Source organism: Barbus barbus (genome assembly GCF_936440315.1).
Source record: "Barbus barbus genome assembly, chromosome: 35".
Taxonomy (NCBI): domain Eukaryota; kingdom Metazoa; phylum Chordata; class Actinopteri; order Cypriniformes; family Cyprinidae; genus Barbus; species Barbus barbus.
The window spans coordinates 5,989,301-6,002,959 of NC_136763.1; the positions used below are offsets into that span (position 1 = coordinate 5,989,301).

Here is a 13,659-nt window from a genome sequence, read left to right on the forward strand (position 1 = left end):
ACCATCCGAGAAGAAGAGCTGCAGGAAGCATGTGTTTGTGAACATGTGAGTGGCAGCCAAGCACCACTAAATTATCTCATAAAACAAGAAGTTTTATGCTCCATCATGTCGTCTTTCTTCATAAAGAAAAAGGTGATCTCTGCGGCTCCTAATAAAGGAGATTTAAAAAGAAAGGTACGATTACATTTAGTTGATGGCACTGAGAAATACTTTATCTTTTTAGATTTCGTAATGCTATTTGTGATTCAAATAAAACTTTATATCAGTATTGTTCTTTTGCATTTCAAGAGTAATGCAGATGATGGCAAAAGCAGATCAAAAAAATTCAGTAAGCGAATGGATGAAGAAATATCGAGTGACTCTGAAAATGAAAGGTAACTGAGCTAAAGGACCGTAGTTTGTTGTGCTTGGTGAACGCTGATGTTATATTAAAAAAAATCACCGATGTGTTTCTTCTGCAGTGCTGATCCAAACAGAAAACAACTGGAAGACGACGAGATCGAGGAGACGCCGCAAGAGAAGAAACTTCGCCTGGCCAAACTTTACCTGGATCAGCTGAGAGAGGAAGGTTTGTAAGATCAAGCATCCACACATAGACTGAACACTGCCTCTGTTCTCTGAACCTGAACTCTGTGCTGTCTCTGGCAGAGGACAAGAGAGCTGAGCAGGAATCATTTGAAGCGGATCTCATAGCTGGAAGACTGCAGGAGGATGTGGTAGGTCCTCTTCAGCTGGGCGTCACATTCATTTATCACAGGGATGCCCTAACTGTTTGGTCAGATGAACCCCTTTGAGCTAAAACACGTCCTTGAATTCCTCCTGAGACTTTAATATTATATAAGTTAACAACTCATAGCGCATGGTGTGTTTTAAGTGTTAGATTATGATTGTGTAAATAATTCCGTCATTTTTGTTTAAAATATTAATATTTAGAGTTATGGCAAATTTAAGTAGGGTTGCTCAGAGTTGTTGAATTATTCATGTTTTTATATTGATACAGGAAGGAGCTGTTTTTGTAATATTTCTACCAAAGCAAACTCAAAAACATTAAAAAGGACAAATAATGGTAAAATAATAAAACAAAAATTACTTGAAAAAATTAACTTGCTCAAAATTATAATTATTTTGGAAGATGATATATATATATATGGCTACAGTGAGTGGATTTTTCATAAATGTATTTTAATACAATAATCTGTTGTCTCATAATCACTTGTTTTTCTTCATCTTCCTCAGCTGGAACAGAAAGGCAAACTGCAGAGACTGATAGCCAAAGAAGTGAGTGATGTTTTCATGAGCTGCTGTGCATCTTGATTCGCCACTGCTACTTCCTGTTTGTAACATCACCGTGACGTCTCTTCTAGCTCATAGCTCCAGACCCAGCAGAGATCAGGTTGTTGAGAGGACACAAGCTACCGGTCACATGTCTCGTCATCACCCCAGATGAGAAATACATCTTCTCGGCAAGCAAAGACTGCTCCATCATCAAATGTGAGTCTGACAGGTCAACTTAGCTCTGCTGAATGTTTTGAGGCATTTTAGGTTGTGTTGTACAGTATGAACTTGAGTCAGTGTGCTGCTAAATGAAAGATGATTATGATCTACAGGGGAGGTGGAGAGCGGGAAGAAGGTGCAGAAGATCGCAGGAGGACGGAAGGGAACAGAAGCGCGTCATATGGGACACACCGCTCACGTCCTGTGTATGGCCATATCATCTGATGGGAAATACCTGGTGAGAGCTGGAATTCATTGGATCATATTATTTATCAGTTTTCTACCAATTAATTTTTCCTTGGTCCATAATTTGGGCCTTGGAATTGAACGGGCTGTATTTTGTGGCCATGTCGTAATATATTCATACCCAAGTGACCAATTTATTTAAATTAAATTCAAAAATATGTCCGATCATTTCAATTAATGTTTAGGAATTCAGTATTTCCATAGTATGTCGAAGGCATCTATGTCCTTTACTGTTTATTGTACGTAATTAATAAAGCAATTAGTACTTCAGCAAGGACACATTAAATTGATAAGTGACAGTAAAGACATTTATAATGTTACAAATGATTTCTATTTCAAAAACACACAGTTCTTTTGAAATTTCTATTTATCAAAGAATCCTTAAAAAATATAAAGCAGCACATAAATATTTTTAACTGATAATTGATATTTGGTAATTATAAAAAATGTTTCTTGAGCAGAAAATCAGCATATTAGACTGATTTCTGAAGGATCATGTGACACTGAAGACTGAAAATTCATCCTTTTCATCATAAGACTAAAATTCATTATGTATATGAATATATTATGTGTATGTGTGTGTTATGTTAAATTTATGAATGGTTTTAGAGTGATTTTTCTGATATTTTACTCTATAATGCCTGGAACTGCCGTGATCAATTTTATCTGTGACCATTTTTGTCAACTAGTTGAAAACACAAGTCTGGATGCAATTGAATAGGTGTGATTTTGTTTTATAGGCTAGTGGAGACATGAATAAACTCATCATGATCTGGGATCCGATGACATGTAAACATCTGTACAAGTTTAAAGGACACAGAGATGCTGTATCAGTGAGTAGACCATCTCTAGTATATATTTAGATATTATATTGTGACTTTAGATCGGGGGTAGGCAACGTTGGTCCTGGAGTGCCGCTGTCCTGTAGAGTTTAGCTCCAACCCTAATCAAGCACACCTGAACAAGCTAATCAAAGTCTTCAGAATTACTAGGGCTACAGGCAGGTGAGGTTTTTTTAGGGTTGGAGCTAAACTCTGCAGAACATTGACACCCCAGGACCGACGTTGCCTATCCCTGCTTTAGATGATGACCATTTATTAAATGTTTGCTCACATTTAACTGAATTTGTCGCTTCTGCTTCGATGCTTCCTCCGCAGGGTTTGGCCTTTAGACGAGGAACTCACACCCTCTACAGCGCGTCACATGACCGCTCAATAAAAGTGTGGAGCGTGGATGAGAACGCTTATGTAGAAACCCTGTAGGTACACCAGCTCCTAAATAAAACAGGAGAGTTGTACTCACTCTTTATTCTCAGGTTTCAATTTTGTGTTCATTTGTGTCTGTCGTCAGGTTCGGCCATCAGGACATGATCACCGGGTTGGACTGTTTGAGTCGAGAGAGATGCGTGACTGCAGGAGGACGAGACAGGACAGTCAGAGTGTGGAAAATTGCTGAGGAATCACAGCTTGTTTTTCATGGACACGAGTGAGTTTAAGTTTGTGGTCATGACCTTTCTTTAATTATGACCCTGGTTAAGTAAACAGTTGAGACTTCATTTATTTTGTCAGTTTTAAGGATGAATTATCTGCACCTCCCTGCTTGTAATGTTTTTCTATGTCTTCTGTCTGTCTGAAGGGGCTCCATTGATTGTGTCCAGCTTATTAATGAAGAACACATGGTCACAGGTGGAGATGATGGGTAAGACTTTTTTCATTTAAAGAGATAGTTCACCCAAAAATGAAAATTCTGTCATTAATTACTCCCCTAATGTCGTTCCAAGCCCGTAAGACCTTTGTTCATTTTCGAAAACACAAATGAAGATATTTTAATGAAATCTGAGAGCTTTCTGACCCTGTATAGACAGCAACGCAACTGACATGTTCAAGGCCCAGAAAGATAGTAAGGACATTGTTAAAATAGTTCATGTGTCATCAGTGGTTCAACCTTAATTTTATGAAGCTACGAGAATACTTTTTGTGCTCAAAGAAAGCTATACACGCATTATTTATATATATCTATATATATATATCGAACAAAATTATAAATGCAACACTCTTGTTTTTGCACCCATTTTTCATGAGCTGAACTCAAAGATCTAAGACTTTTTCTATGTACACAAAAGGCCTATTTCTCTCAAATATTGCTCACAAATCTGTCTAAATCTGTGTTAGTGAACACTTCTCCTTTGCCGAGATCATCCATCCACCTCACAGGTGTGGCATATCAAGATGCTGATTAGACAGCATGATTATTGCACAGGTGTCCCTTAGGCTGGCCACAATAAAAGGCCACTCTAAGGCCCCGTCCACACGAAGACGGGTTTCTCTGTATACGCATAAATTTTTTACCGTATAGGCGTTTCGTCCACACGAAACCGGCGTTTTCGAAGAGTGAAACCGATCATTTTTGAAACCGGGTCCCAGGGGGGATAAATTTGAAAACGCTGTTTTCGTGTGGACGGCGAATCCGTATATTTTCTGAAACGATGACGTCATCAGCCCACGTCTCGCCCCTAATCAGACCTAAGTGCTCACTAACACAAATCTGTTATGTGACGCAGACAAGTTCTGCGTCACATAACAGCGACAACAACAACAACAATGTCAGACTACGTGCCTGTGTTCGTGCTGCAGAACCTACTGAGCTCATTAGTTTTATTAAAGCAAAATCTTCTGCTTTGTGTGTTAGTTTATATTCAGCGCGCAAGGTTTACGCACATGGTGGTCTTCTGTTTTTTTGTGTATCTCTGTGGCAGAATTACAGCGCCACATATTGGTCTGGCATGTGTACTACATCGTTTTCAGTTGGTTTCAGTGATTCCGTGTGGACGCAGATATTTCCTGAGACGACTCCGTGTTTACGGAATTTGAGGCAAAAAAAAAGATTGGATACGGAGAAACCGTAGCATAAAATGTGCAGTTTTATCACACAGCACAATGCCACAGATGTTACAAGTTTTGAGGGAGCGTGCAATTGACATGCTGACTGCAGGAATGTCCACCAGAGCTGTTGCCCATGAATTTGAATGTTCATTTCTCTACCATAAGCATCTCCAAAGGCGTTTCAGAGAATTTGGCAGTACATCCAACCGGCCTCACAACAGCAGACCACGTGTAACCACACCAGCCCAGGACCTCCACATCCAGCATCTTCACCTCCAAGATCGTCTGAGACCAGCCACCCGGACAGCTGCTGCAACAATCGGTTTGCATAACCAAATAATTTCTGCACAAACTGTCAGAAACCGTCTCAGGGAAGCTCATCTGCATGCTCGTCGTCCTCATTGGGGTCTCGACCTGACTGCAGTTCGTCGTTGTAACCAACTTGAGTGGGCAAATGCTCACATTTGATGGCGTCTGGCACTTTAGAGGGGTGTTCTCTTCATGGATGAATCCCGGTTTTTACTGTAAAGGGCAGATGGCAGACAGCGTGTATGGCGTCGTGGGGGTGAGCAGTTTGCTGATGTCAACGTTGTGGATCGAGTGGCCCATGGTGGCGGTGGGGTTATGGTATGGGCAGGCGTATGTTATGGACAACGAACACAGGTGCATTTTATTGATGGCATTTTGAATGCACGGAGATACTGTGACGAGATCCTGAGGCCCATTGTTGTGCCTTTTATTGTGGCCAGCCTAAGGCACGCCTGTGCAATAATCATGCTGTCTAATCAGCACGTTGATATGCCACACCTGTGAGGTGGATGGATTATCTCTGCAAAGGAGAAATGCTCACTAACACAGATTTGTGAACAATATTTGAGAGAAATAGGCCTTTTGTGTACATAGAAAAAGTCTTAGATCTTGGAGTTCAGCTCATGAAAGTGTATATATATGTGACCCTCTCTGTGAAATCCAGGCTAAAGTCTCAAAATCTAATGAGATAACAAGCGTCAAAGTTGGATTTCAACCATTAATTTCACTATAATTTCAATCTTTGACATGGCTTTACTCAGTCAATATTAAAGATATGAAGGTAAAAGTTTCACAGAATGTCCTTTACCTTTATGAAGGATGATTTTATGTAGAAGACAGTAAATCACAAAAAATTACTTTAGCTGGGTTTTCACAGAGAGGGTCATGTATTATATATATATATATATATATATATGTATATGTATGTGTGTGTGTGTGTGTGTGTGTATGTATATATGTGTGCTCGTCTTTTTTTGGGAGCACACATACTTGGGAGCACATGCACTCCTTGGGGAAAAAGTAAGCATCAAGCCCTGCTTTAATGGATAAATGATTCCTTTTCACTCATGCTTTGGTTTTGCACAGCTCTATATCTATTTGGACGGTTAATAAGAAGAAGCCGGTGAGCACAGTGAAGCAAGCCCACGGTAGCCATGGCAACACGGGTCTGGAGCAGCCCTACTGGGTGTCTTCTGTGGCGGCGCTGCACAACTCTGACATCGTGGCATCAGGTGCCTCAGGTGCACACACACACTTACACACAACACCAGGTATCACTCATGACCAACAAACCCACTGCACTTAAAACTACAACCGCCCACAAACTCTCATTTGCATTTTTGCTACACACACACGATTACCCGCAAGTGCAATATTACCATCATAATCTGTCCTCATTCCACTTTGACCTTGTTCACAAAGCTCTCCGCCTTCTGTATTTCCATACGAGACTGCTCTCCAAACACCTGATTACCATCAGCATCATTGTTATCCCTCCTCAGGCTCCCATAATTCAGCGGTGCAGCTGTGGAAGTGTGGGCAGGGATTCAGAGGCCTGGAGCCGCTCTTCAGTGTCCCTATGGTGAGCAGTACACATCCATACAGCTCTATTAGACTGGTTATTGCCCATCTGCTATTGAATCACATCCTATTGTGTGTGTGTGGATAAAACCATGTACTTCATCTGGAGAGGATGAATAATGTATCAGTTCATTATACCACTATTTTTCACAACTGCACAAAGTCCACAGTGATATTATACCTGTGGCATAATCAATGCTAATAAGCTTGTATTATTGCTCTTTTAGACTGGATTTGTCAACAGTCTGAAGTTCTCAAACTCTGGGAAGTTTCTTGTGGCGGGAGTTGGACAGGAACACAGGTGAAGTATTTTTAATTGTTGGGGAGTAGTATTTTTGCAATTAACTGCATCTGATGATTGACACTTTATCATTTAAATTTGTAATGATGTTTAAAATTGTCATTTTATATAGTGTCATTTGCAAAGTCCAATAATTATATTGTCAAACAATAGTAAATGCACATTATTCTTTAGTCAAATGGAATTCAGCAAATTTGTGTATATTTTATTGGTCGTTATTTAAATGTTTATATATATGCATGTATGTGTGTGTATTTATGTAAGCACTTTAACAGCCATTGGTCTTTAAATATCAGTAATTATCAATTGTATTGGCCATTAAAAATTTCTTCACATAATGTTGAGTTTGTTCTTTAGGAGTTTTATTTTGCTGTTATATTGATGACAATTCTGTGTTCAGCTAACAATCACTAAATACAGATATTCAGAAAGGTAGATCTTTTTTTTTTGTCATCCAGGTGCACAATTTAGTTTTTAATTTATTCATATTAATATATTAGTGTTAATAATTAACAATAATAATTAATATTAATATTTCATTTTTTACATTCAATGGTTAATCCTAATGGTGTGTACTTTCGAGGGCATAATTTTATGCAATAAGGCTGTACTACCACTAGATGGCACAAATATGAAGTGAATTGGTTCTTGCACATCAGTTCATTGTATCTTTTTTTGTCTTTTTCAGATTGGGCCGATGGTGGAGAATAAAGGAAGCTAGGAACGGACTATATATCATTCCTCTTAAAAGACAAGCTCAAGAGCAAGAAGTTGGCCAGTAATTTGGTTTGGTATCGGAAAACTTTTTCTTTTTTCTTCTTTTGTTAATGTGTCAGAACGTGAGGAGCTTTTGAATAAATGTCTATGGAGTTTATCTGTTTTGCTGCTCATTATGTCCAGAGCTCTGCATACATACCAGTTCAAATTTGTTATTAGTGGTATAGTCCTTACATTTTCAACTCGGATGAAATGCATTTGATTAATCTGTGAGCCAAATGAAGACTTCAGTTATTTTTAGAAAAATATTTATTTACATATATTGCAAGTATAACACTGACCGGTTCACCAAAGTTCACATTAAAACATTTGCATCGTTACCTACTTTCTTTCAAAACTGACCTCTAAGAATTTAATGCAAGTTCAAAAAGGGAAATGCAGAATATAGATTTTTTTCCATCTTGCAATAACACCTAAACTATTCCATGAGGACCAAACATGAGACTTTTTACCACAACACTAAAAAGATGACAAACTCATCTCCAAATGAAATTGGACTATTTTATCACCAAACTAAAACTTGTTTACAGTCTCCCACTTACTGAGAATACAGCATCTAAAATCACATACCCTTGGGTACATAAAAAATAGTAATATTTTGTGCAAGTCTCATTGGTGCCAAAGGTCCTGTGTTTGCAGTAAATCACGAGACTTAAACATTCGAATATCATGCCTTTCCACAACAACAACTCGTTGAATTCCAACAAAATGCAGTTATAAAGACTGAGAACTCAAAGTCTACTGTTAACATTACTTAAGACTAGTCAATATCTTTTGTAGTGTACATAAATCAGGGACACATAAAGCCAAGTCTAGTTTCAACATCATGTTTCCTCAAAAAAGTGGCTTTGAATCTATTAGACTAGCACATGGATTTATAATCACATTTACAATGGTCCTTGTTCTTCCCAAGCTCTTGATCATAAAGAATAGCTTTGTGTAATTGAAAGACAAAAACATGCTTGGTCAAAATAGAGGTGACCGCAGGATCGCTTGGGACACCTTTTTTTTTCTTTTTGATTTCAGATCAAGAGATGAACTGCGATTTGACTGCAAGTTCTCAGTTAGAGTGAGGAAAAGTCTAAGAAATTGCATTCAACTCCTGATTTTGATGATGAGATTAAATTCATCTTCACAACGATGATGTCGTGGAGTCCACCACCTCTCGCCCGTTACACACGGTTGGCACTACAGTAGAGGCCGAAGCTGTGGAAATTGTTTGGTTTAAATTGATCAGAAAAAGGCAAATAAAGGAAATGACTGGTAAACCTTGGATCAAATTTTAGGAGTGAATGTGGCTACCTTGTGAGTAGGTGGAGCTCGGTGCGGTAACTGCTGTGGAGAATCGGTTGTCTTTGGCCCTCAGAGTAGTCACATTCTTCTGAGGCTGGAAAAGGATAATGTGGATTTTGGGAGCAAAGAGGCAGCCGAGAACCACAGAGCCGCTCAGACTGACAGAGATGCACATGGTAGTGGTCTGCACCTGTATCAGGGTCAAGAGGTTTTAAACATGTTCAAATAAGTGCATCTTTTACTGAATACTTGGGCAACTCTGTTCAAACATTTAATGTCAATCTCAAGAAAACCAGCCTTGGTCCAGTTACACCAAATTCTAATTTTTTGCTTAAACAAAAGGAAGCCTTTTTTGAGGTAAAATATGACCTGTTTTTGATTGAACTGCATTCTGTATTCATTTTTACCACTGTTTACTGTGCATCTTCCATATACCATGGTACCAAGTGATTACTAAATTCATGTTCAGTTGTATTTACATTGGTACTCCAAAGAATGCCATGGAAATACCAAGAGACATGTCCAAATATGTGGTATTACCATAGTATTATGTCCAAATATCATTCGGTTATACCAAATACTTTTTGTTGTCTTATGCATTGTTGTATGTATGTATCAGTGTTATAAAGTCATCTTTGTGAGATTTAAATTCCAATAATGAGATACTGGTGAGAAATTGATGCATCTGTGATACTTTTGTGAAACTCATTTGTGAGACTGTGAGATATAAAGTTACTATTATAAGAAACAAAGTAGCAGTTATGAGATATAAAGTCACAACTGGGAGATCCAAATATGCAATTATAAGCAGTAAAGTGGGAATATTCTTTATAATGCAAAAACAGGCTTCCATAAGCTGTCTCTCATTTTGAAGGCTGCGCCCTCTGGAGGTCACATTTGTCAGTATACATCATTAAGGATGTCTCATTTCAGAAAAATAATAAATCATACAATTGACATTCCTTGTGAGGTGTAAATTATTGTAATGGCTACTTGACAGCCTCAGTGATGTATGCGGCCAACAAATGTGACCTTCGGAGGGCACAGTTTTCAAATTAGACCCTGCAATTGACCCTTCACAAAAATCCGCCCCCTTAGTTACTGTTGTTATGCCCGACAAGCCATGTTGCTCTCACGTGGTGAAAAATACATTTAAAATACATGCAAAGAGGAAAACCTACTACATGCCGACAGATGAGACGAAACAGGTTACTTTTGGTATGAAACAAAAGTCTTAGCTTTCAAATTTGACCTTTTTTTTTTTGTTTGTTTTTTAAAGAAATTCAAACAATAAATACCATTTTGTGGCTCTTTAATGTGTCGTGACAGATCACTATAGCACCTCAGGTCAAGTTGCATGTGAACCGACCAACTTTTTATATTTACTTTAAGCACAAAATAAACATGAGTGAACATCAGAATTGTATTTCAATTGCAGAAAGATGTCAATCCACACTATTTTTCAAGTTTAAATGCACCAAAGTTCATTACTCTCCTGTCTTGATTAGTTTGTCAGCCAAAAATGGCAGATTCGGCATTTTGATTGGTCAGATTGCCTGTCAGTCAAGCTCCCTGCAAAGGGTCAGTTGTTTTTCTTTTGTTTACTCCAGAGCAGTTGTTCTCAATCCTGCACATTTTGCATGTCTCCCTTATTTAACACACCTGATTCAGATCATCAGATCATTAAAAGAGAGCTCCATGTACTCCCTTATCTGAGTGCCAGATAAGGGAGACAAAATGTGCAGAGCAGGGCTCCCCAGGAACAGGATTGAGAACCATTGCTCCAGAGAACATCAACCCTGCTGTTGGAGACCCACTGTCCTGCAAAGTCCTGCAAACCTCTAACCCTAATAAAAGCCTTCAGGATCAGCTGAAAATCACAGGCAGGTGTGTTGAAGCAGGTTGGAAAGTTTGCAGGACAGTGGGTCTTCAGAAGCAAGGCTTCTAGTTTATTCAGACAAAGAACATCCCAAGCCAAAAAAATCACCCGTTACATTTCAAAGGTGGTGAAATAAATCTTTTAAATCGTTTCCTGAAACTTAACCTCTAGGACCTATCTCTCCTCACTCCAGCAGCACTGATGTTGATGGCACCAAACTGATTTGGATATAACTCTCTGTGCATAGTGTGATTGTGCTGTAAAATTGTTTGCTGTTGGAGTGCCGGGATTGCCACTCTCAGCCAGGGGGCATTCTTGATGACCGTGTTTACTGTGTCACTAACTGAGCTCTGACATCTCTCGCCCCACAGCAATGAGAGTCTCCTGATAACATGCGACAGGCAGCCCTCATCCCTCAGATAGTGTTTCTATATTGACTAGACATTCACATCACTGTGCTGTGTTTGAGCTGGCACAGTGAGTTTGTCTGGTTAAAAGAGCCAGAGGCCAGCTCTAAAAGTAATCTCATGTTTGGTGTCATGACTTGCAAAAAACTCATATAGTCTTGAGTTATATGAGAAGACAGAATCTTAAAAATATATGTTTTAAAATGTCTGTCGACTGTTTCTGTTTTCTGAGTAAGCAAAATCACAGAACAACCCCTAATTTGCTGCTTTTTGTAATTAGCATTATTGTTATCTCCTTAAACACGATCAAGGTTTTTTGCCCTTTGGTAGTTGTGTATTCACTGCATAGTCTGATAAACCTATACTTATTACGACTTTTTCATGTTTTGCTTTTTGTTACAATTCATAAGAAAACTGTAGATATACATTTAGATCAGTGTGCGGAGATTTGTATCTCTGTAGCATAAGTAATCACAGTAAAGACAGCCTCATGTAGCCAGACATTTATCTACTGACATAAGGTCTGGTCCATTTTGTACCTTGTAACTCCATACAAACAGGAAAAATATTTGACATCTCCCTAATGCAGAGACTGCCCAGATCTGCTCTTTGAGGTCCAATATCCTGCAGAGTTTTGTTCCATCCCTAATCAAACACAACTGAACAAGCTAAGTTAAGGTTTTTAGAATTATTTGTAAATTACAGGCAGATGTGTTTGATCAAGGTTGGAACTAAATTCTGCAAGACCGTGGACCTCCAGAAGCAGAATTGAAGAACTCTGCCATAATGTATTATTAATCCAGTGGTGTCCAATCCTATTCCTGGAGGGCTACTTGCAAAGTTCAGCTCCAACCCTAATTAAACACCTGAAGTAGCTAATCAAGGTCTTTGGGATTACCAGAAACTTCTAAACCAGCGTTTCCCAATCCCAGTCCTCGCCCTTTGAATGGAACATATACACTCGTTTCGAACTGGAATCATGGCGGAATATCCGGTGTGGACTGGGATTGGGAAACGCTGTTCTAAACAGATGTGTCAGGGCAAATTAGTGATAAATTTAGCAAGAAGGTAGCCTTCCTGGAGCAGGATTGGACACCCCTAGCCTAATCAACAAGCCTGATTTAACGTATCAGTTCTTTAGAGGAAACTGCAAATATTGGGTCCAGGAGTGGGGTTGGAAACCACTGAAACAGATATCACTACAATAGACTAGCATTTACCTTCAAACTTGTTTCTACCTATGTCTTCTACTTACTCTGTAGTCACTGGCAGTGACGTAGAAGATGGGCTGAAAGGCCAGCCAGATGATGCAGGTGGTGTACATGGTGAAGCCAATGAACTTGGCCTCGTTGAAATTCTCTGGACACTTCCTGGTCTTGAAGGCATAGAAGGTGCAGAGGATGATGAGGATGCAGTTGTAGGTGAGGGACACCAGCATGCTAGAGTCCAGGCTGTTGCATTTCAGAGTCACCACATCTCTCCGATCTGGACCCACCTCTTTCCTCACCCCCGGTGCCTCAACCAGCAGCCAGGTAAGAGCAACCAGTAGTTGGGCGGAGATCAGTATGGCACAAATTGCTACTTGAGAGGCAGGGCTGATAAAGCGTGGTCGTCTGGCACTGTCCCTTGCCCCTCCAAAGATCCGAGCAATTCTGTTGGTCTTCGTCAGCAAAGCTGAGTAGCAAACAGCAAAGGAGGTGCCAAGCCCAAGACGTCGCAGGGTGCACACAAACGCTGAAGGTTTGGCAATGTAAATAAAGGTCATGGCATAGCACAGGAGCACACCAAACAGTAGGATGTACGAAAGTTCTCGACCACTAGCTTTTACCACCGGAGTGTCATTGTTTCGCAAGAAAACCCCAGCCACGGCAAGCGTGCACAGCATCCCTAGACAGGCGATAGTGACAGGTCCTACTGCCCATGCATCTGACCAGTGGATATACTCCTCTGGAAGCTCATAGCACCCCGTCAGGTTAGCAAGGGGCCATTCTCCAAATCCACAGTCCATACAGGTAAACTCATCTAGGAGATATTGGTGGAGTTGACATGGGATGCAAATCCAACAACACACGTCCCCAGGCTGCATGCTTTTAGCTTCATTTGGTTGGCATGGATCACTGCACTGGGATGTGGGAACTACTGCACCAGACCAAGGCACTAAACTGGTATTGAGCACTAAGCTTTGTGCCCAGTAGCCTACCTTCCGGTAGACAAACTTGTTTTCCTCTTGGCGGTAGTGAAAGATGTTGTAGCGACCCAGGCTGTCGCCTAATGAGGTGAACCGGACCACATTCTCAGTGTCAGCGGGCCTGAAAGGGCCTGAAAAACATTTAAAGACATTATGTTGCGGCTGGAAGCTATATAGAGTGTCTGTGACATTAATTGTTCTAAAGTGATTGTGCAATTTATCTCAAGTCAGAAGCTAATGTGATTGATGTAATGTTAGCTAATCTCTCAAATTTATTTCTCAACTAAAAAATGCAATCTGTT

General features: G+C 39.8%; 2 protein-coding genes across 7 annotated transcripts in view; one reads left to right on the forward strand and one right to left on the reverse strand.

Moving 5' to 3' along the window:
• On the forward strand, positions 1-10,194 carry LOC306855440 (U3 small nucleolar RNA-interacting protein 2-like). Of its 4 annotated transcripts, none has more exons than XM_079394176.1 (16): positions 1-174; positions 289-374; positions 462-568; positions 649-716; positions 1,237-1,278; positions 1,365-1,491; positions 1,608-1,732; positions 2,481-2,573; positions 2,898-2,998; positions 3,091-3,225; positions 3,376-3,438; positions 6,018-6,163; positions 6,434-6,513; positions 6,740-6,813; positions 7,502-7,604; positions 8,617-10,194. In XM_079394176.1, exons 1-15 carry the CDS (start codon positions 106-108, stop codon positions 7,593-7,595), a joined length of 1,410 nt encoding a protein of 469 aa, XP_079250302.1. In that variant the 5' UTR covers positions 1-105; the 3' UTR covers positions 7,596-7,604; positions 8,617-10,194. The 4 variants fall into 4 exon arrangements, with proteins under 4 accessions (XP_079250302.1, XP_079250300.1, XP_079250299.1 ...); XM_079394174.1 differs by having other exon boundaries at positions 6,018-6,172; positions 8,617-9,556; XM_079394173.1 differs by lacking the exon at positions 8,617-10,194 and having other exon boundaries at positions 6,018-6,172; positions 7,502-7,686.
• The window catches only part of LOC306855439 (metabotropic glutamate receptor 2-like), a 24,865-nt gene continuing 19,035 nt past the window's right edge, over positions 7,830-13,659 (reverse strand). For all 3 annotated transcript variants that reach the window (XM_079394170.1, XM_079394172.1, XM_079394171.1), the window contains 3 exons: positions 12,425-13,488; positions 8,893-9,073; positions 7,830-8,796 (listed from right to left, as the gene is read on the reverse strand). In XM_079394170.1, the coding sequence (XP_079250296.1) occupies positions 8,723-8,796; positions 8,893-9,073; positions 12,425-13,488 (1,319 nt within the window). In that variant the 3' untranslated portion in view covers positions 7,830-8,722. The remainder of the gene's footprint in view (positions 8,797-8,892; positions 9,074-12,424; positions 13,489-13,659) is intronic.